Source organism: Danio aesculapii, chromosome 4 (assembly GCF_903798145.1).
Source record: "Danio aesculapii chromosome 4, fDanAes4.1, whole genome shotgun sequence".
Classification (NCBI taxonomy): Eukaryota; Metazoa; Chordata; class Actinopteri; order Cypriniformes; family Danionidae; genus Danio; species Danio aesculapii.
In genome coordinates, this window is record NC_079438.1 from 57,326,850 (window position 1) to 57,346,849 (window position 20,000).

General features: G+C 37.1%; 1 protein-coding gene across 2 annotated transcripts in view; it reads left to right on the forward strand.

Annotated features, from left to right (window-relative positions):
- Nucleotides 1-20,000, forward strand: part of osbpl8 (oxysterol binding protein-like 8) — a 115,371-nt gene that overhangs the window by 46,802 nt on the left and 48,569 nt on the right. The window contains exons 3-4 of one of the 2 annotated variants that reach the window (XM_056456214.1): nt 1,128-1,164; nt 8,722-8,862. In XM_056456214.1, the coding sequence (XP_056312189.1) occupies nt 1,128-1,164; nt 8,722-8,862 (178 nt within the window). The remainder of the gene's footprint in view (nt 1-1,127; nt 1,165-8,721; nt 8,863-20,000) is intronic. The other variant, XM_056456215.1, reaches the window with a different exon arrangement.

The window sequence follows — 20,000 nt, forward strand, 5'->3', positions numbered from 1 at the left end:
GTGTGTGTGTGTGTGTGTGTGTGTGTGTGTGTGTGTGTGTGTGTGTACATGCACATGTATGTTTGTTTCTGTCTCTGTGTGTGTCAGAGTGTGTGTGTTTAGTGAGTGTGTATTTGTGTGTGCATGTTTTTTTATAAGTATGTGTGTTTTGTGAGTGTGTGTATGTGGTATTAGGTGTGTGTGTGTGTGTGTTGGTTGTGTGAGTGGGTGTATACTGTGTACATATATGGATACTATGTATATATGTGTGTGTGTGTGTGTGTGTGTGTGTGTGTGTGTGTGCATGCGTGCGTGTGCATGTGTGTGTATATATTATGTTTGTTTCTGCATCTTTGTGAGTGTATTGTGTGTGTGTATTTGTGTTATTTGTTGTTATGTGTGTGTGTGTGTGTGTGTGTGTGTGTGTGTGTGTGTTTGTGTGTATATGTAAATCCATATGTGAGTGTGTGTATTTGTGTTATTTGTTGTGTGTGTGTGTGTGTGTTTGTGTGTATATGTCAATCAATATGTGAGTGTGTGTATTTGTGTTATTTGTTATATGCGTGTGTGTGTTTTGGTATGTATGTATATCTATATGTTTGATTGTGTGCTTGAGAGAAAGTGTGTGAGAGTGTGTATATGTTTGTGTGTGTGTGCGTGTGTGAGTGAGTGTGTGTGTATTTATATGAGATTGTGTGTGTGTGTGCATGTACTTCTGTTATTTGTTGTATGTGTGTATTTATTATGTGTGTAACTGAATATGTGTGTGTGTGTGCATGTTGGATACGTGCGTATTGTGTGTGTTGCGTTTGTGTTTGTGTTGTGTGCATGTGTTTGAGTTAGTGAACGTGTGCATTGTCTGTGTGTGAATGCATATGTGTGTGTGTGTGTCAGTCATTTAAGCTTCCCTGGTTTTGTTCTGCTCAGTTGTGTTGTGTTGTGTCATTGTGTGTTTGTCATTTTAACTAATGCTGCTTTTCTTTTCTCCCTGTTTGTCTTTTTTGTCTTTGATTTTGCCATGCGGTCTGTCTGTCTGCTGCCAACGTGTCCAACGCACAAAACCCACCAACACCAACACTGCCTGGCGGACCCTCACTCTATGTGTGTTTGTCTGTCTGTGACGTACGTATGTGTGTGTGTGTGTTCAGCATCATGCAGAGAGCAGAGAAAACCCACTCACCCCAGGTAAGAGGCTGACATTCACCTCTGTTGTGTTGTTTTTATGTGTGTGTATATATATATATATATATACATTTATTTGTGTGTGCATTATCTGTGCTTCCATGAGTGTGTGTGTGTGTGTGTGTGCACGCATGTTTGAGAGAGATTGCGAGTATATATATATATATCTATATGAGCCATATCACACGAGTGGCAGTGCGATATGGCTGTATATCGGCACTGGTGAGAGGCATACGTTGACTCGAGGCTGCAGTTCCAGTGCCTTAGTGTCCCACCAGTGACTATATACAGCCACATCGCACTACTACTCGTGTGATATTGCATCTATACAACAGTTTGACGGCAAAATCATATCTCCAACACGGAGAGTTTCAAAAACCCTTTTGTATGAGGGACTACTTTCTTCCGCCACTCATTCACATCTTTAGCTGACGTCAGAACAGCAGGAACCATTGGGAAAATATGATTCTCTAGCGTAATGTCTAAAATAGGGCTGTTCAATTGTCGACCCCCGAGGCAATTTGTTCCGGCCCTCCAATTAGTGTGACCAAGACATTATAAATGAATAGCCCTGGGCTCTGTTATTCATACGTGGATTACTCAATTAGCTGGATTTGGTTATTGACGATTTGACGTGATTGCTTTAGTTATATTTGTGTCAATATGCTGCTTTTTTTTGCATCTATACAACAGTTTGACGGCATAATCATGTATATAAAAAAGAAAATCAAACACAGAGAGTTTCAAAAGCCCTTTTGTATGAGGGACTACTTTCTTCCGCCACTCATTCACATCTGCAGCTGACGTCAGAACAGCAGGAACCTAATTCACAAACATCACTTTAGAGCTAGTATTTGAATGATTCTCTAGCGTAATGTCTAAAGCAGGGCTGTTCAATTGTCGACCGCCGAGGCAATTTGTTCCGGCCCTCCAATTAGTGTGACCAAGACATTATAAATGAATAGCCCTGGGCTCTGTTATTCATACGTGGATTACTCAATTAGCTGGATTTGGTTATTGACGATTTGACGCGATCGCTTTAGTTATATTTGTGTATGATAATAGACATGCACAATATGCGGCTTTTTTGCATCTATACAACAGTTTGACGGAATAATCATGTATATAAAAGAGAAAATCAAACACGGAGAGTCTCAAAAACCCTTTTGTATGAGGGACTACTTTCTTCCGCCACTCATTCACATCTGCAGCTGACGTCAGAACACCAGGAACCTAATTCACAAACATCACTTTAGAGCTAGTATTTGAATGATTCTCTAGCGTAATGTCTAAAGCAGGGCTGTTCAATTGGCGACCTCTGAGGCAATTTGTTTCGGCCCTCCAATTAGTGTGACCAAGACATTATAAATGGATTACTCAGTTAGCTGGATTTGTTTATTTGGTTATTGCTTTAGTTATATTTGTGTATGATAATAGAAATGCACAATATGCGGCTTTTTTTTAAAGGAATAATACATTTATGCAGTCATGAACATGTTTTGACCAACCCAGGCTCATTCCGAGAATGTAGTCCCGGGGACGTTTCTGGAGACCGCGAAATACGTCCCGGGAGGTACGTATTTGTGCAGTTTTTGTTTTCGCGAGTCCGCGAGAGGCCGCTGTGCGCGCTTTTTCCCGCGCCGTTCTCGCGTAAACCCGCTAGAGGCCGCTGTCGAACGACCTTCCGCCTGTCTGCCTGTCTTCATGACGGAATGATTGACCGTGCGACCGGCCAATCGGCTGACCCACCCTCCTCCGTCCCCAAACCCAACCAACGACGGTTTACAAAAGCCGTCCAGAAAAAGAAAAGCCCTCGTCTGATTTTTACCACGTTTTCGGATTTTGACCACATTCTCACCCTGTGACGAACTTGTTCGCTTAATTTTTTGGATTTTGTTTTTGTTTTCTTACCTGATTTCTGGAAACGCTCTTCCCCGGACTCGAACCCGGTCGTCGTCGTCGTCGTCGTGGTCAGCCCCTCTCTCCGCCTCGAGTCCGCCAGAGTACACGAAGAGCTAACCGGACAAACTGGCTGCAGCGGGAAAGCCCTCCACACGGAGGCGAGCGGCCGGCTGCCCGGCCGGCCGGCAAGCGCCGAAGGGAACGGCGTCACACCGCCCCGCAGCGTTCGCTTAAAAAAATGAAATGCAGCCGTACGTACCCCCGGCTACGTATTTCGCGGTCTCCAGAAACGTCCCCGGGACTACGTTCTCAGAATGAGCCTGGGTTGGTTTTGACAGACTCTTACCAATGTTAAAATGGTTTTGTTATGCAAAATTTATTTAAACATCCAGTTATTCTTTACACCGATTAAGAATCCAGCTACAATAATACTACTATGACTACTATAATAAAGTAAATCCGCTCGAACTGTAAAACTAAATAAATTGCTAAACACTCTTGACACATGAAAGTGTGAAGTCTGCAGCTCACAACATAGCTGGAAAGTTATTGCGTGTCATATTTAACAAACCTTTTACTACGAATTGTATGTAATTTTTCTCACATGTATAATTGAATATTAATCAGATGATGTCATACTCTGCTGTGCCGTCAGCCAATCGTTGCATTGCTGGTCATGATTTTGAGGATCAATAGATCTGTCCTTCACAACACACGCAGTTTGGAAGAGGTGTGCTTGAGCGCGGTTCACTTGGGCTCAGGTGGGGTACGCTTGTAGTGTGAGTGCAAAGCGTGCCTGAGCCCGAAACTGAGACGTGACTTTTAAAGGACTGTTTCATATGTGTTTATTGATCATTTTTACTGTTCAATGAACGCAAACTGTCGTAGGTTATTAAAGACGCAAACCCCTCACTGCACCACAGCTGCACCTTCGAGATATATCCAGCTGCAGAACCGCAGAACCACACACGTTTCAGGCACACACAATTTAGCACACACGATTTAGGCAAACCATATATGGTAACTTAACTCCTTAACATTATCGCCACCTATTGAATTTCACAAATATGATTTCCCATTTCAGTCATTATTATTATTTATCGTAACGATCATTTTAACATCTCTGCAGTTTCTGAACCCAAATTATGTAAATAAAAGTAATTGGTTAAAGACACATGACTTTATTCACGTGTCCACATACACAAAGAAAACCGTCAGACCATCTAATTGTAGGATTAAGTGTAATAAACTAATTCTGGATCTTAATATTATCATACTTGGTTAAAATCACTTTGTTGTAAAATATAAAAAGCAAACAATAATGTGTCACATTAAAATGAATTACTATAGTTAATCATTTAAACAATATATAATGTAGTTATAAACTGATTATCTTAACTGATTATCTGATTATAAACTAATATATTTTACTAAACTGTTAGTTATATATATATATTTACTTATTATTGTTTTTTTTTTGATTAATTATTAATAGTTAATTTGTTTTTATTGCTAAATTTTGGTTTAAAAACAATATATTGCTTACTATAAATTAAGCCTACTAAAGTATTTAATGTGGGAAATCACTAATTAAAAAGTTATTAGAAAATTAAGCAAATACACACTATTAAATCGCTTGAGTAAAATATTAATATGGTGTTATACATTTATTGCATGTAAAATGTATTATTGCCAATATTAACTTGCTATTATTTCCTTCATTATGAATGAATCCATTATATAAAATAAACCTGTCCAATTTAGATCTTTCAGCAAGGCCAGCAAACGAGTATCTGCGATATTGACTCTGTCAGATAATAATGACTGATCATCCGTGATGACTGATAGAAAACTGTTCAGTCTGTTATATTGAATGACGATCGGAAACAACGCTTGCCATTTGCCAGTCTCGATCGCAATATTTGTGAAATAAAGTAAACACTATTGTTTATTGTGTACAATATTTATTAACCACATATATATCAAAATTTATCGATGACGATGTCCAAGAAGACTTTAATAACATTAACATCCGTCGTAACCATATATGGTTTGCCTAGATTGTGTGTGCCAGATTGTGTGTGCCTAAAACGTGTGTGGTTCTGCGGTTCTGCAGCTGGATATTATTGGCACCTTCAGCAAACCTCCTAATTCCTGCAGCACGAGGACTTTATGATTGTTTATGAGCGTCAAAAGTGGCGGATCTGTTCGGCGAAATATTTGACTGTGTGTTACTGCATCCCAAATGACTAAACCGATATAACTAAAGAAATCTCCACTGTGCTGAGCGAGAGCGCTTACCGAACAGCGCATCATCGATGATGTAAGCATGCTCAAGCCTGAATGTGTGTGTGCGGGCCTTGCTTAAAAAAAAACAAGGAAAAATTGATCTTATCAGCAAAATCCTCTCAATATTTTATAATAAATCCAGAATATCAAATTTTAAAATATGCACATTATTTTTAATGACCACATACATTTTTTTAATGAAAATTACAAGCCTCAAGATTCCTTTTTCACAGTGTACAGCGTATTTATGTGCATTGTGTAAATGCACAGATGACTAAGACACTTGGAGATATGCATGTAGCATAGTCTGTAGGTTATGATAAATGTAAGATGCATCTGATCACGTCTAGCAGGACTGTTTGGTTAATTGGCTCATTAGTAATTAGTGTGTTCTCAGCCTCAGTGATGATGGTAAAATATTCAGATCTGGATCTCAGACGAGCATCTCTAATGGAGGATTAGCATAAAGGGATTCAGCTCGGCTTCAGCTTCTCCCTTAGTTGTGTTTCCATCACGTTAAAGTGTGTGTGTGCATGCATGTGTGTGTGTGCGCATGCATGTTTTTTTTGTGCATGTAAGTTTGTGCATGTGTGTGTGTGCGCATGCATGTTTTTTTTGTGCATGTAAGTTTGTGCATGTGTTTGTGCGCGTTTATGCTTGTGTGCTTGCATGTGTACATTTGAGTGTGTGCGTGTGCGCACTTATATGTGTGTGCGTGCATTTGTGTGCGCATTTGTGTGTGCATGCATGTTTGTGTAAGTGCATGTGTGTTTGTGTGCACCTATGTGTGTGTGTGTGTGTATGTGTCAGCGTGCATGCATAGATCTGTGTGTGCATATATATGTGTGCGCGTATGTGTGCATTGTACAAACATAGAAATGCAAACACATGCATATATTCCCCCGAAAGGTGGTTTCTGCATCAACATGTTTTACACAGCGCCATCGGATCATTCTTGTGCAGATTTGATCATGCATTGAATGTTGTGCACAAACACATGATCAGTGGTGATTTGGTTCATCTCTCTGCAGAGCTGTACGTTTCTGATGCTGAAAATTTAATCTGTGGTAGTGCAGATAAACCAGTTCAATGCTGTGTATTAAGTGGATGCATTTATTTATGTTGTTCCACCACTAGAGGGAGCAGAAGACAATGATATGTGCAATATGTGTTCACGTTTTCAAACAGGAGAGCAAAAATACGACTTAATTGTTGTATTTTGTATTGTTATCATCTCAAAGCAAAACTCAAACTATTTTACAAACATGAATCCAAACTGCATTCAATATGTGGTTTTAAAATAGAAAAATACATTAACAGATGTGAAATATATGTATAAACGCAGTGGCAAAGTATAGTGCTGTCGCCTCACAGCCAGGTCGCTGGTTTGAGCCTCGGCTGGGTCAGTTGGCGCTTTCTCCTTGCATGTTCTCCTTGCGTTCGCGTGGGTTTCCTCCAGTTTCCCCCACAAGTCCAAAGACATGCAATACAGGTGAATTGGGTAGGCTAAATTGTCCGTAGTGTATGAGTGTGTGTGGATGTTTCCCAGAGATGGGTTGTGGCTGGAAGGGCATCCGCTGCGTAAAAACGTGCTAGATAAGTTGGCGGTTCATTCCGCTGTGGTGACCCCGGATTAATAAAGGGACTAAGCCTAAAAGAAAATGAATGAATGATTAATATCACACAATATTTAGCAGTTCATATTAACATAATAATAAATATTAATATAAAATGAGTACTAATTAAATATCCACAATAAAGACAATTATTATTGAGACATACTTGAGATCCTGAGTTTTAAAAGAGCTTAGTCTTAGTCATGCTGCTTGTATCTTTGTCATTTTTATTAGTTATTTTGTGTTTGTGTTTTATTCATTTTATATTTATATTATATTATATTTATATTTATTTTTTGGTAGAGCTGGCTGAAAAACAATCATTTCAGTAGATTTTTTTTTTAATTACCAAAATGTTTTTATAGTCTTTATTTATTTTAACTATATTAATCCTAGTTAACATATGCAAAACATGTATGATCTGCCTAAATATACTTTAAACACATTTGCATATATTTCCATAAAAGAAACCTGAAGCCACGTTCATAAATCTGCTCATCTTTACACAACTGATCTTTTTAGCACTATATAAAGCTACAAATAAAAATGATATGATGAATGAGAAACAAGTCAAAATATTTGTTGCATGTTTTCTTTTTCACAGTTATCAAAAGCCAAAACTCTCAAAAATGATCAGTGCATTAAAAAATATGTCTTTTAAGTGATGTCCTGTGTCATTTTTACTTTTTATTATTGTTATTATTAATGTCTTTATTCAAAGTTTCTTTTTAATGTTTTCCTTCTGTTTAAAGAGCTTTGAGATGCACCTTTAAATGCACTAAAAGTAGCCTATTAATTAATGCAAAGATTAATCGATTAATTGCATCCAAAATAAATTAAGATAATAATAATAATAGGCGACACAGTGGCGCAGTAGGTAGTGCTGTCGCCTCACAGCAAGAAGGTTGCTGGTTCGAGCCTCGGCTGGGTCAGTTGACGTTTCTGTGTGGAGTTTGCATCTTCTCCATGCATTCGCGTGGGTTTCCTCCAATGCTCCGGTTTCCCCCACAGTCCAAAGACATGCGGTACAGGTGAATAAATTAGGTAGGCTAAATTGTCCGTAGTGTACAAGTGTGAGTGAGTTTGTGTGGATGTTTCCTAGGGATGGGTTGCGGCTGGAAGGGCATCCGCTGCGTGGAACGTGTGCTGGATGAGTTGGCGGTTCATTCCGCTGTGGCGACCCCGGATTAATAAAGGGACTAAGCCTAAAAGAAAATGAGTGAATGAATGAATATTAATAATAATAATATATGTGTGTGTGTATTATATATATTTATTATGTATATGTGATACACACACAAACACACATACATAGAAACAACTATTTTGTTCCTTAGATATTTAAAAGTATATTTAATTTGCATAATATACATATATACTTTATATTTAAATATAAATAAACATATGTGCATGCATGTGTAAAATAATGCATGCATGTGTGCGTAATAATAAATATACATAGTACACACACTTAAATTATGTCAAAACAAATTTATTTTGAATGCGATTAATTCTTGCGCAGCACTATTAATAAAATAAATTGAAACAAATTAAATAATAATAATAATTATTATTATTATCATTATTTAATTAGTTTGATTTTTTTAAAATAATAATAATTATTACAACTACTACTCATAATAAAACCAGTTTTGTCTCAGTGATAAAGCAGAATGTCCGATTTGCTTTATAAGTAAACTTTTATACTCATACACATTAATTTTTCATCTTCTGTGCTGTGGTTTTTCTGCAGTTGCCTTAATGCCCAGTGACGATGCGGCTTTTCTGACCCCGGCCAAAATGAGTCAGAGAGGGAAGGAGGCGGGGCTACACACGCCTAGTAAAGACCTGCTCACAAGCCCCTCCCTCAGCCCGGGCATCAGCTATTCCCACGGTAACACAAATACCACCACATCGCACACACACTTCTACATCTGATCCCAGATCTGAGGGGTTCACAACAGAGGAGTGCTTTCATTAGTGGAAAATGCTTCTAAATTGAGTAACACTTTAGTTTAGGTCATGATTGATGCTATTAACGACTGGCTTATTATTAAGATATGAACTGTTCATTAGTAGTTATAAAGTATGATCTTATTCTGCATCCCTAATCCTACCCAAATCCTAAACTCAACTTCTACCCTACCAACTATTAATAAACTGCTAATTAGTAGCTTATTAAGCTAGCAGTGTTAGTTAAGGGTTTGTTGTTATCATGAATTGTGACTTAAATTAAAGTGTTACCTTATTTTGGGCGGAAAGGTTTTAAAACAGAGCTTTTGGTTTATTAATTTTGATTTCAATGTTGATTTGAACACTATGAGGAGTTATTTTTGTTCTGTAATGTTTGATTTCTACCACTAGAGGATGCTAAAGTGTCGTGTAACCAGAAGGTTTCCAGGAATATGTGCAATACTTTCAAGGAATGTGACAATTATAGTTTGGAAATCACCCAAAAAAATAACAAGAAAAAAAAACAGCCTAATATTGATTATTCTTTGCATCAGCAGTAATGCATTGAGTTGCTTTTTTATTTATTTTTACAAATATACTAATTAATATTGATGAATAATTATATATAAGCATTTATTTTTCAAAGAACAATATGCATTTGTGTAGTTTTAATTATGTAAATAACATGTCCGATAACATTTTTCATGTTTGGAAAGTCTAGTTCATTTCTAATAATAATAGCAATTTTATTTAATTATTTAATTAATTTCTGTTTAACGGAGAGAAGTTTGTCTTCAGCACATTTCTAATCATAATAGTGTTAATAACTCATCTCTAATAACTGATTTATTTTATCTTTGTCTTGATGACAGTAAATAATATTAGACTAGATATTCTTCAAGACACTTCTATACAGCTTAAAGTGACATTTAAAGGCTTAACTAGGTTAATTAGGTTAACATGGCAAGTTAGGGTAATTAGGCAAGTTATTGTATAACGATGGTTTGTTCTGTAGACTATCTAAAAAATATATAGCTTAAAGGGGCTAATAATATTGACCCTAAATTGGATTTTAAAAAATTAAAAACTGCTTTTATTCTAGCCAAAATAAAACAAATAAGACTTTCTCCAGAAGAAAAAATATTATCAGACATACTGTGAAAATTTCCTTGCTCTGTTAAACATCATTTGGGAAATATTTGAAAAAGAAAGAAAAACTCAAAGGTATGTATATATATATATATATATATATATATATATATATATATATATATATATATATATATATATCTGCAATGGGCTGAAAAGCACATGTTATTTAGGTTGTATACCTGTTTTTTAGTTTTAGTTCTACAAATCTAGAGTGACTGGTGTGTCAGTGAACATGTGTGAGATTCTATTGCATGGTGGTGTGTGTGAGTGTGTTTATTTGTTTTCCAGGAGACAAGTGGTTGATCACTTTCTCATTTGCAGTGGTATTATATTAGTATTGATTATATTAAAGAGGTAATTCACCCACCAAAATCCAAAATGAAAATGAAGATATTTTGAAGAATGTTTGCTGTTGACAATGAAAAACTATGGAAGTCAATGCCTGCCTGCTTCCAAGATTCCTTATAATATATTGTGTGTGTGTGTCTGGTTGCTGACTTGCACATGCAAGCTGCGACACGCAATTTCAGACATGCACATGCGCACAATAAAGCTAGTGATGTCACTGTGAGGGTAGGACAAGTGGAGGATGAGTAAACAATGACAGAATTAAACTGATTCGTTTTCTGTTCAGCATGCTTAGATGTTGGATTTGTTTTTCTGATGTTTGCTGAATCGTGGGCTGACCTGTAGATTTTGATGTGGACGCTACTTTTCTGCTGGAGATACTGTCGCACTAAAAACTAAATAAAACAGTCGTAAAAAAAACAACAACTTACATATACTACAGGAATGGTATAAGAGGAAATAGTAGCAGTTTTAAAACCTTGACTTTCCCAAATCGTGGTAAACCTGTCATCATCTCATGTCTATCTGCGAGATGAAACTTTCTCTGTGAACACACCCAAAACACTGTGATTCATGCTGGACGGATAAAGCAGAGGCTGAATGGGCTTTCAAAAGGGTTGCTGTTGCTATGGAGACCTGTGGAGATGCAAGGGGTCCGAAGGCACTGAAAGGTTTTGACTGCGGGCGGTTTTTATGTCTAGCCTTGCAGAAGTATAAAAAACCACACACTTACGCACATGTATGACGCGTTAAACATGAGCGCATGAATCAGGAACAAGCTCTAAAAACAGGCCTGCGATGATGCATTTAATCAGATTAAAGTCATCATTATGGAAGCCAAATCCTCTGAGATTAATAACTGACATGCAGATGTGAGAGATGTGTAAAGATTTGTGTGTGCGGAGGGATGTGCACACACACACACACACACACACACACACACACACACACACACACACACACACACACACACACACACACACACACACACACACACACATAACTACACAAATTTATAACCATTTTTGCATTATATATATATATATAGCCACAGTTTAACATCTACATGTTTATTAATATGTGTGTATATACAGTTGGAGTCAGAATTATTAGCCCTCCTGAATTATTAGCCCCCCTGTTTATTTTTTCCCCCAATTTCTGTATAACGGAGAGCAGATTTCTTCAACACATTTCTAATCATAATATTTTTAATAACTCATTTCTAATAACTGATTTATTTTCTCTTTGCCATGATGACAGTAAATAATATTTGACTAGATATTCTTCAAGACACTTCTATACAGCTTAAAGTGACATTTAAAGGCTTAACTAGATTAATTGGGTTAACTAGGCAGGTTAGGGTAATTAGGCAAGTTATTGTATAACGATGGTTTGTTCTGTAGACAGTCAAATAAAAAAATAGCTTAAAAGGGCTAATAATTTTGTCCCTAAAATGGTTCATAAAAAATTAAAAACTGCTTTTATTCTAGCTGAAATAAAACAAATAAGACTTTTTCCAGAAGAAAAAATATTATCAGACATACTGTGAAAATTTCTTGCTCTGTTAAACATCATTTGGCCTTTGTTGCTTCCAGTAGAGCAAGATGCATTTTTTGCTTGATAGGAAAGGATGCCAAGTCTCTTTACAGAAGTAGAATCAAGTGTCTTGTTCAATTCTGTACCAAAGAGGTATAGCATTGGTGTGTTGTTTAATGCAGTTTGCAAAGCTTTGGCTGTATCCTGTACTGCTTTCCAGAAAAATTATACATGAGTGATCACAAATAGTTTTTACATCAGTGACACCTCTGTGATACGTTTTGATGCGAGTGTTTAAATGTTTCTTCAAATAAAATATATTGGGGAAAAAAGTAGCTTTTTTTACCCAGACATTTAAAAAGAGCATATATTAGAGCTGTGATCGCAATACCGTGATATTTTATGCACAGTTATCATACCGTCAGAATGTTATGCCTACTCGCTGATGTGGGCCACGTTTCACTCAATTATTCAGTGCCGTGAGCAGCAACCTGACACTGACTGTGCCGCCGCTTTCTCCTGGTGAGAACACACCCGGAATAGCATCAGTATGGCAAGCGATATGCGCACAAATCCTCTTTAGTGGCCTTCCTTTCTACCAGGCCTGGATTAAATGGATTATAGCCATCAGTAAACGGGGTTAAAATGCACAGCATGCAGCTCAGCCAATCAGAAGCCGCTGCACCTAAAGGATCCATCACTGTGGCCAATCAGCCGCAGGGTGATTTGCATATGGGATGTCAGCATGCTTGCCTCATTCCATCCTCTGTCTAGGAATATCATGGCGGTTCTGTGGGATAATGATTGTTTGATTATAAATGAAGACGGTTGGACGTAAAGCTTTTTTTTTTTTGCATGAATATCTTGTGTGTTAATCTTCCCGCGCACGAGGCAAGTACATCCACTTGTAATGCTTAGATAGTGTGTGCTTAGCAGAGGACGAGATAATTGCTTCCTCCTTCGTCTGGTGAGAACAGATTTCAAGCCATAGGTTGTGGTAAAGTAGGACATCAAATTGGCAAATCAATTTTCAAATCATCAAATTTACACTCAGAAAATGCTAGAAGGGATGTTCAATTTAAGGGATAGTTCACACAAGAATGAATATTCTGTCCGTCTTTAACCTCACTTCACTTGAGTTTATTTCTTCTTTTGCACACTGAAGAAGATATTTTGAAAAATGCTGACTTCCATGGTAATTTTTTAATATTATGATGGAGGTCATGCAGCATTCCTCGAAATATCTCATTTTTTCTAAATGAATGAAACTCATAAATGTTTAAAACCACAAAAGCGAGAATAAATGATGAGGAAATCTTCATTTTAGGTGAACTGTCCCTTTAAACATCTCATTTTAAAGCAGAAAACCGAAATTGTTTTTTCTTTATTTAGTTACAGCTTTGCATAATCATGTTGACAGCGGTGATTGTGTGCATCAGACTGGTTTCTTCGGGGTACTGGTAGTTTGGATGGTTTGTTTAAGGGATAGCTCACTCAAAAATGAAAATTCTGTCGTCATTTACTCACCCTTCACCTGTAAATTAAAGTTTCTTTCCTCTGCTAAATGTGAAAGAAGATATTTTGAAGAAAGCTTGTAACCATTGACTTCCACAGTATTTGTTTCTTCTACTATGTACGCCAATGGTTACAGGTTTTCAGCATTCTTCAAAACATCTTCTTTTGTGTTCAACAGAAGAAAGAAACTCATAAACAACTTGAGGATATGTAAACGGTGTTTAAATGTTCATTTTTAGGTGAACTGTCTCTTTAAACATCTCATTTTGAAGTAGAAAACTTTTTTTTCTTTATTTAGTTACAACTTTGCATAATCATTTTGACAGTGGTAGTTTGGATGGTTTGTTTAAGGGATAGTTTACTCAAAAATTAAAATTCTTTGATTATTTTTTCACCCTTCACTTTTAAATCAAAATGTAAATTGAACGCAAAACAATATATTTTGAAGAATGGAAACCTGTAACCATTGACTTTCATTGACTATGGAAGTCCTTGTGTACAGGTTTTCAGCATTCTTCAAAACATCTTCTTTATGAGTTGAGCACAAAAAAACCCTCATAAACAACTTAAGAGTGAGTAAACAGTGCTTAAATGTTCATTTTTGGTGTGAACTGCCCCTTTAACGGTGTTCTGAGGTCTGACTCATAAAGCTTATTTGTTAGGCTGGTAATCCAGGCTCATAGCCAGGTTGCATAAGGCTTCTAGTGGCTTCCAAAGCACCTGTAGTGCATTCAGCAGATCTCCAGCACATGCTGTCGGGAAGCATCAGGTCTGGTGCTTTTGCTTATTTTAGTACTGGCTGGAGTCTTATTTTTGATCTTCTTTGTTTGGGTTCAGTCAAGTGTCCCTCAGGAGATGCATCCTGGGAAGCTTTTATAGCAGTGCTGGGGTTGTTGACATGCACGCAGCATTATTTTTGTAAATAAATTCAGCATCATTTATATAATCTGAATTCAGTTTTAGGGATACATGCATTGGTTGTTATTAGCAGTTTTTTTATTATTTATTAGTGTTGATTAATATTGCATACACTATCTGACAAAAGTCTTCTCGCCTATCCAAGTTTTAGGAACAACAAATAATAACTTCTAGTTGATCATTTGGTATCAGAAGTGGCTAATATGAAAAGCAAAGGCCTCAAGATTTCACTTATTTTAACCAAAATAAAATATGATCATGCCCTGATTATTAATTATTTCATTAGGACAGTAAGGTCTGACTCTGCTTAGACAAAAGTCTCATCACTGAACAGAAATAATGTCCAGTATAGAATTTGTGGTCATGCTGCAGTGGATAAAGAATGAATATTGTGTCTGACTCCATCATGAGCTTGGAGGACTGCATCCATACATCTTTGATTAATAAAGTCATCTTAAATGGCAAAGAAAGTGTTCTTGCAGGTCTCCCAGAGTTCATCAAGAGTCTTTGGATTCATCTTTAATGCCTCCTCCTTCATCTTACCCCAGACATGCTCAATAACGTTCAGGTCTGGTGACTGGACTGGCCAATCCTGGAGCACCTTGACCTTCTTTGCTTGCAGGAGCTTTGATATGGAGGCTGAAGTATGAGGAGCAGCGCTATCCTGCTGAAGAATTTGCCCTCTCCTGTGGTTTGTAATGTAATGGGCAGCACAAATGTCTTGATACCTCAGGCTGTTGATGTTGATCATCCACTCTGCAGATCTCTCTACACCCCCATACTGAATGTGACCCCAAACCATGATTTTTCCTTCACCAAACTTGACTGATTTATATGAGAATCTTGGCTCCATGCAGGTTCCAGTAGGTCTTCTGTAGTATTTGTGATGATTATGATGCAGATCAACAGATGATTCAGCAGAAAAATCCACCATCTGCCAGTTTTCCAAATGATCAACTAGAAGTCAAGTTATTATTTGTTGGTCTTACAACTGGGATCAACGACAAGACTTTTGTCAGGCATTATATATATGAGCTGATATTAGGTGTGCATGTTCTTTAATTATATTTGTTCATTTAAATTATTGTACACTTACTATCTAATGCTTATTATTATTATTATTATTATTATTATTATTATTATTATTATTATATAAAGATCTAAAACAGCTCTAACTAAAATGTAAATTAAATCAAAATATCAGTCAAAACTACAGTAATGAATAATTAAAATAACACTAGCTTAAAGTGACATGGCCATAAGTATATTTGTCAAGGATATTCAAACGTTTGTGTTGGCCATATCATTATCCATCATCCTCAATGCTCTCTAGATATCATTAACTAGTCGACTGCTAAAGTGATTTGCCATAAACACAGTTAGTCATTTAACTCAGTGGTCTGAGTCATTATCTGCTGACACTAGTTCAGTTTAACCTGCTCATTTAGTGAAGTGGGAAACAGTTCAAACCGTAAGTGTAACGTCTCACCTGCTCAGGTTACTACACACAGAGATACTGTGACACTGCAAGACTGTCAAGCAGATGAACACTAGAGCCTGATTATAAGACAAAGGATAAATAATGTGAGTGTTTAAGAAAATAAGAGCTGAAACCCTAAAATTTACTTTATTTACTTTCATTAATCTTTGACATGCAAATGAAGATATTTTAGATGAAATCAGAGAGCTCTCTGGTCCTCCATAGACAGCAAAGTCCTGAAACATTCAACTGAGATTGCTTTTTCTTTATTTAGTTACCACTTTGCATAATCATGTTGACAGCGGTGATTGTGTGCATCAGACTGGTTTCTTCAGGGTACTGGTAGTTTGGATGCTTTGTTTAAGGGATAGTTCACTCAAAAAAGCCCAGAAAATAGCAAAAAACATCCTCAAAACAATCTGTGTGTCTCTTTCAGTGGTTCTGCAGTAATGTCACGAGGCTATGGGAAAACTTGTGTGTGCACAAAGAAAAAAACACAACAATAATGAGTGTAATCAACAGTGTGTTCTCTTCAGTGGATCTAATAAACAGATCTGTGCTGGTGTTAAAGTGGGCTTGTTTCCATCATCTCTGGCTGAAAGACCATCCGCTGCTGTGTTTGATTGTGCTGGGTGACTTTACAGATAACCAGCAGCAGAGATACCCGCTGAAATTAGCCACCGACTCACCTCTCATATCACTTCATTCGGAGACACAATCAGCCTTTAAAGTCTCTCCTAGATGGGCAGGAGTCCAGATGGCAGCAGGACAGTAAACAATTAAACTGCCAAATTATCCCAACCTCAAGCCTAGACATAGATAGGTTGGTATAGATGGATAGTAAGTAGATTTGTAGGTGTTGTTATTGATGGATTGGTCTAATGAATAATAAATGAATAGATAGATAGATGTGTTGGTTGTATTATAGACAGGTCAATAAGACTGATTGTAGTGATGGGTGATATCTGTTTAATTGCAAGATAAGAATTGGTGATTAAACTTTACAATAGGCTGCATTAATTAATGTATTTACTAATCTAAGATGATCTAAGAATGAAAAATACTAGCAACATTTATTAATCATAGTTCTATGCATTATTAAAATACAAATTCATGTTTGTTAACATTAATGCACTGAGTATAAAGCATGCTTCACCCCAAAAACCAAAAATTACTCACTATTTCCAAACCTTTAGGATTTTCTTTCATCTGTTGAACACAAAAGAGGATATTTTAAAGAAAGCCACAATTCTGACCTGAATCTTTGACTTTCATAGTAGGAAAAACAACTAAATTAAGGGTCTAAACCAGGGGTGTCCAAACCGATGTCCGATGAGTTTAGCTCCAAATTGCTTCAACACACCGACAAGGATGATGGATTATCTGGTTCAGGTGTGTTTGGTTAGGGTTGGAGATAAACTCTCCAGGGGCCGGTTGCACCAGCAGTGCGTAAGTTAAAACGTAGCCTAGTTGTGACTTGAAGGGACACACTGGCTGCGTCCGAAACCGCATACTTCCATACTATATAGTACGCTAAAATAGTATGCGAGCCGAGTACACTGAAATAAGTGTTGCATGCAAAACTGTTGCAAACAATTTATTTGTGTTGAATTTAAACAAACAAATCAAATTTAATAATGTTCAACTTAATTTGTTTGTTTAAATTCAGCCCAAATAAATTGTTTCCAACCACTTAACGTAAAAAAATTGAGTAAATCCAAGGAATCATCTTTGAAATATTTTTTTCAGTGTAGTATGTCCGATTTCATAGAATTCGAAAATCAGAGTGCGAGACGTACCTGGATGACTTACTACTTCCGGTGAGATTCTGAAGTGCGCATCTCATGCACGCTGCACTATCCCATGATGCCCTGCGAGAGAATTCATGAATGGGAGTGAAGCAATGCAACTGACGCAGGTTGGTCACGTGACCATGACAAAATGGCGTATGTAGTACGTCCGAATTCCATTCATACTTCTCACATTCATACTGTATAGAACGTACTTTTCTAACGGCCGAGTAGTTCGTTTAAATTCAAATGCAGTACCTACTCAGTAGTAGGCGGTTTCGGACGCAGCCTAATTTACAGTTTATGCATTACTAAATATTTTAGTGTTGCACCAGTGAACTTAGTTTAAACGTAACGCTACGCTCCAACTAAATATAAACGGTAGCCTCCCCCCATGTATAACAGTAGAGGAGAGATGACCGCGAGATTAGTTTACATCGAGGGAGCTCGCAATCATATTGAAAAATGATCTCCCTCTACTCACAGCCTTAATTTTCCTCCCAAATCTCGCAGATATTCGGTTTATGAAAGAAAAGTTTCAAGGAGTGTTTTGTGTTGTTTGCATCCACCAATTAAACACGAGAATTTCTTCATGACTGAGTTTTTCTCCCTGATCTTTTCTCTTACATGCGTAGGATAATCTTTAATCATAAGCTTAATGTTTTGATAACTTCATGTGTATTTGGCGTGCATTCACAGCTCGTGATGCAGGTATTTGCATCATCTGTTAGCTATAGTGACTGTAATGTAATGCACTATAAAAGTGTGATTTATATTTTCATAGGACAGTTATATATAGATGCAGTGTTTGCAGTATTTTAAAGCTGTTTAACGATTTAAATGCTTTTTATTGCATATTACGTCATTCAATGCGACTACGTATGACTTTACAGATAGCTTACGACCCACTAACTACCGTTTGCCATAAGAACATATGGTGCAACTGAAGTGAGAACTAGCTAGTTACTAAGCCCCTAGTGTGGCCTTAACCCTCCAGTGTAAGAGAGAACGTATGAACAGCCGGTGCAACCTCACCCTGAACACCAGCCCTTCAGAACAAAGTTTGGACACCCCTGGTCTAAACTATCCCTTTAACATGAACTGACAATTACTTTATTATCATGAGCTTACATTAGCAGAGATGAATAAATAATGTAATAAATGGAAACTTCATTGTTTGTTCGTGTTAGTAAGTACATTAACTAGCATCAACTAGTACAACCTTATTGTAAAGTGTTACCGAATTACTCTTCCTGTCACAATAATACAACCGTCAATTGTTGAGAGATGAGTTGGTGGATGATAGAGATGGACAGATGAGAGCTCAGCCTGGTTTTGAGCTCCTTTAATCGCTGCATAAATGAAGCGTAACGTCCATTCAGAACAGGATAATGAGCAATAGGTTTTGAATTATACATCCACCAGAGCATCGTAATTAGTTATGTTAATTAGAGCATCATTCAACGCCATCCTGGAGTCTCATCCGTTTGGCGCTCCTGCTTCTTTTTGGTAAGGCTGTTGCCTAGCAACTTCAGAGTGACATCAGTGGACTCTGGGGGTAATGCATGAACTCTGATTGGCTGGAGAATAGATGAATCTGAAGTGTTTTAAAGCTGCTTGAACTACTTTAACCTTCAGTTTAATTCATCTGGAGCTCTTCTCCAGTTCATGGACTTGCCGAAAACATGTTGAATTTACATAAGCTGTACTGAGAAATGGGCTAGAGCTTCACTTGAAGTCCCAGCGGTCTGCAGGGCCTCCTCCTGTGAGCTTCTTGTTGACATTTCACTGCAAACAAGCAGCTTCTAAATCACCTTTGGATGCTAGTGAGACTAAAAGGTCTCTCGGAGACTCATTTCTTCTAAATGCACACTTGTTTACTCCTACTGCATCTAACTAGTGCTCATGGTTAGGTTCAGGGATTTAACTAACTCCCCGTACCGCGATTTCCATTGCATCATTGACTGGATTGAGTGTATTTTGACCAATATGCATATGTGTATTTAATCAGCAGTGCTTGCTCTAATGTCCAATGGCTCTGAATATTAAATTTAAGTCAATGTTTGATTGGAAGAGTTAGTAGTAGACTGCATTATACTGGAAAAGTCGCTTATTTATGTAATGATCTTTCTAAAATTTCTTCAATTTTTTTTTTTATTATTATTAAATTTAATTCAGGCTTATAAAACATGTGAAAGCACAAATATTTAGACTTTTAAAACCCAATGGATGACTGAAAACATAGGCAGATATTCTGATTCTTAAAGGCTGTTGTTATTTTCCTCTTTCTAGTATAGCTTATAACATTACAGCCCCTACTGGAGAGGCAGGTCTAAAGGC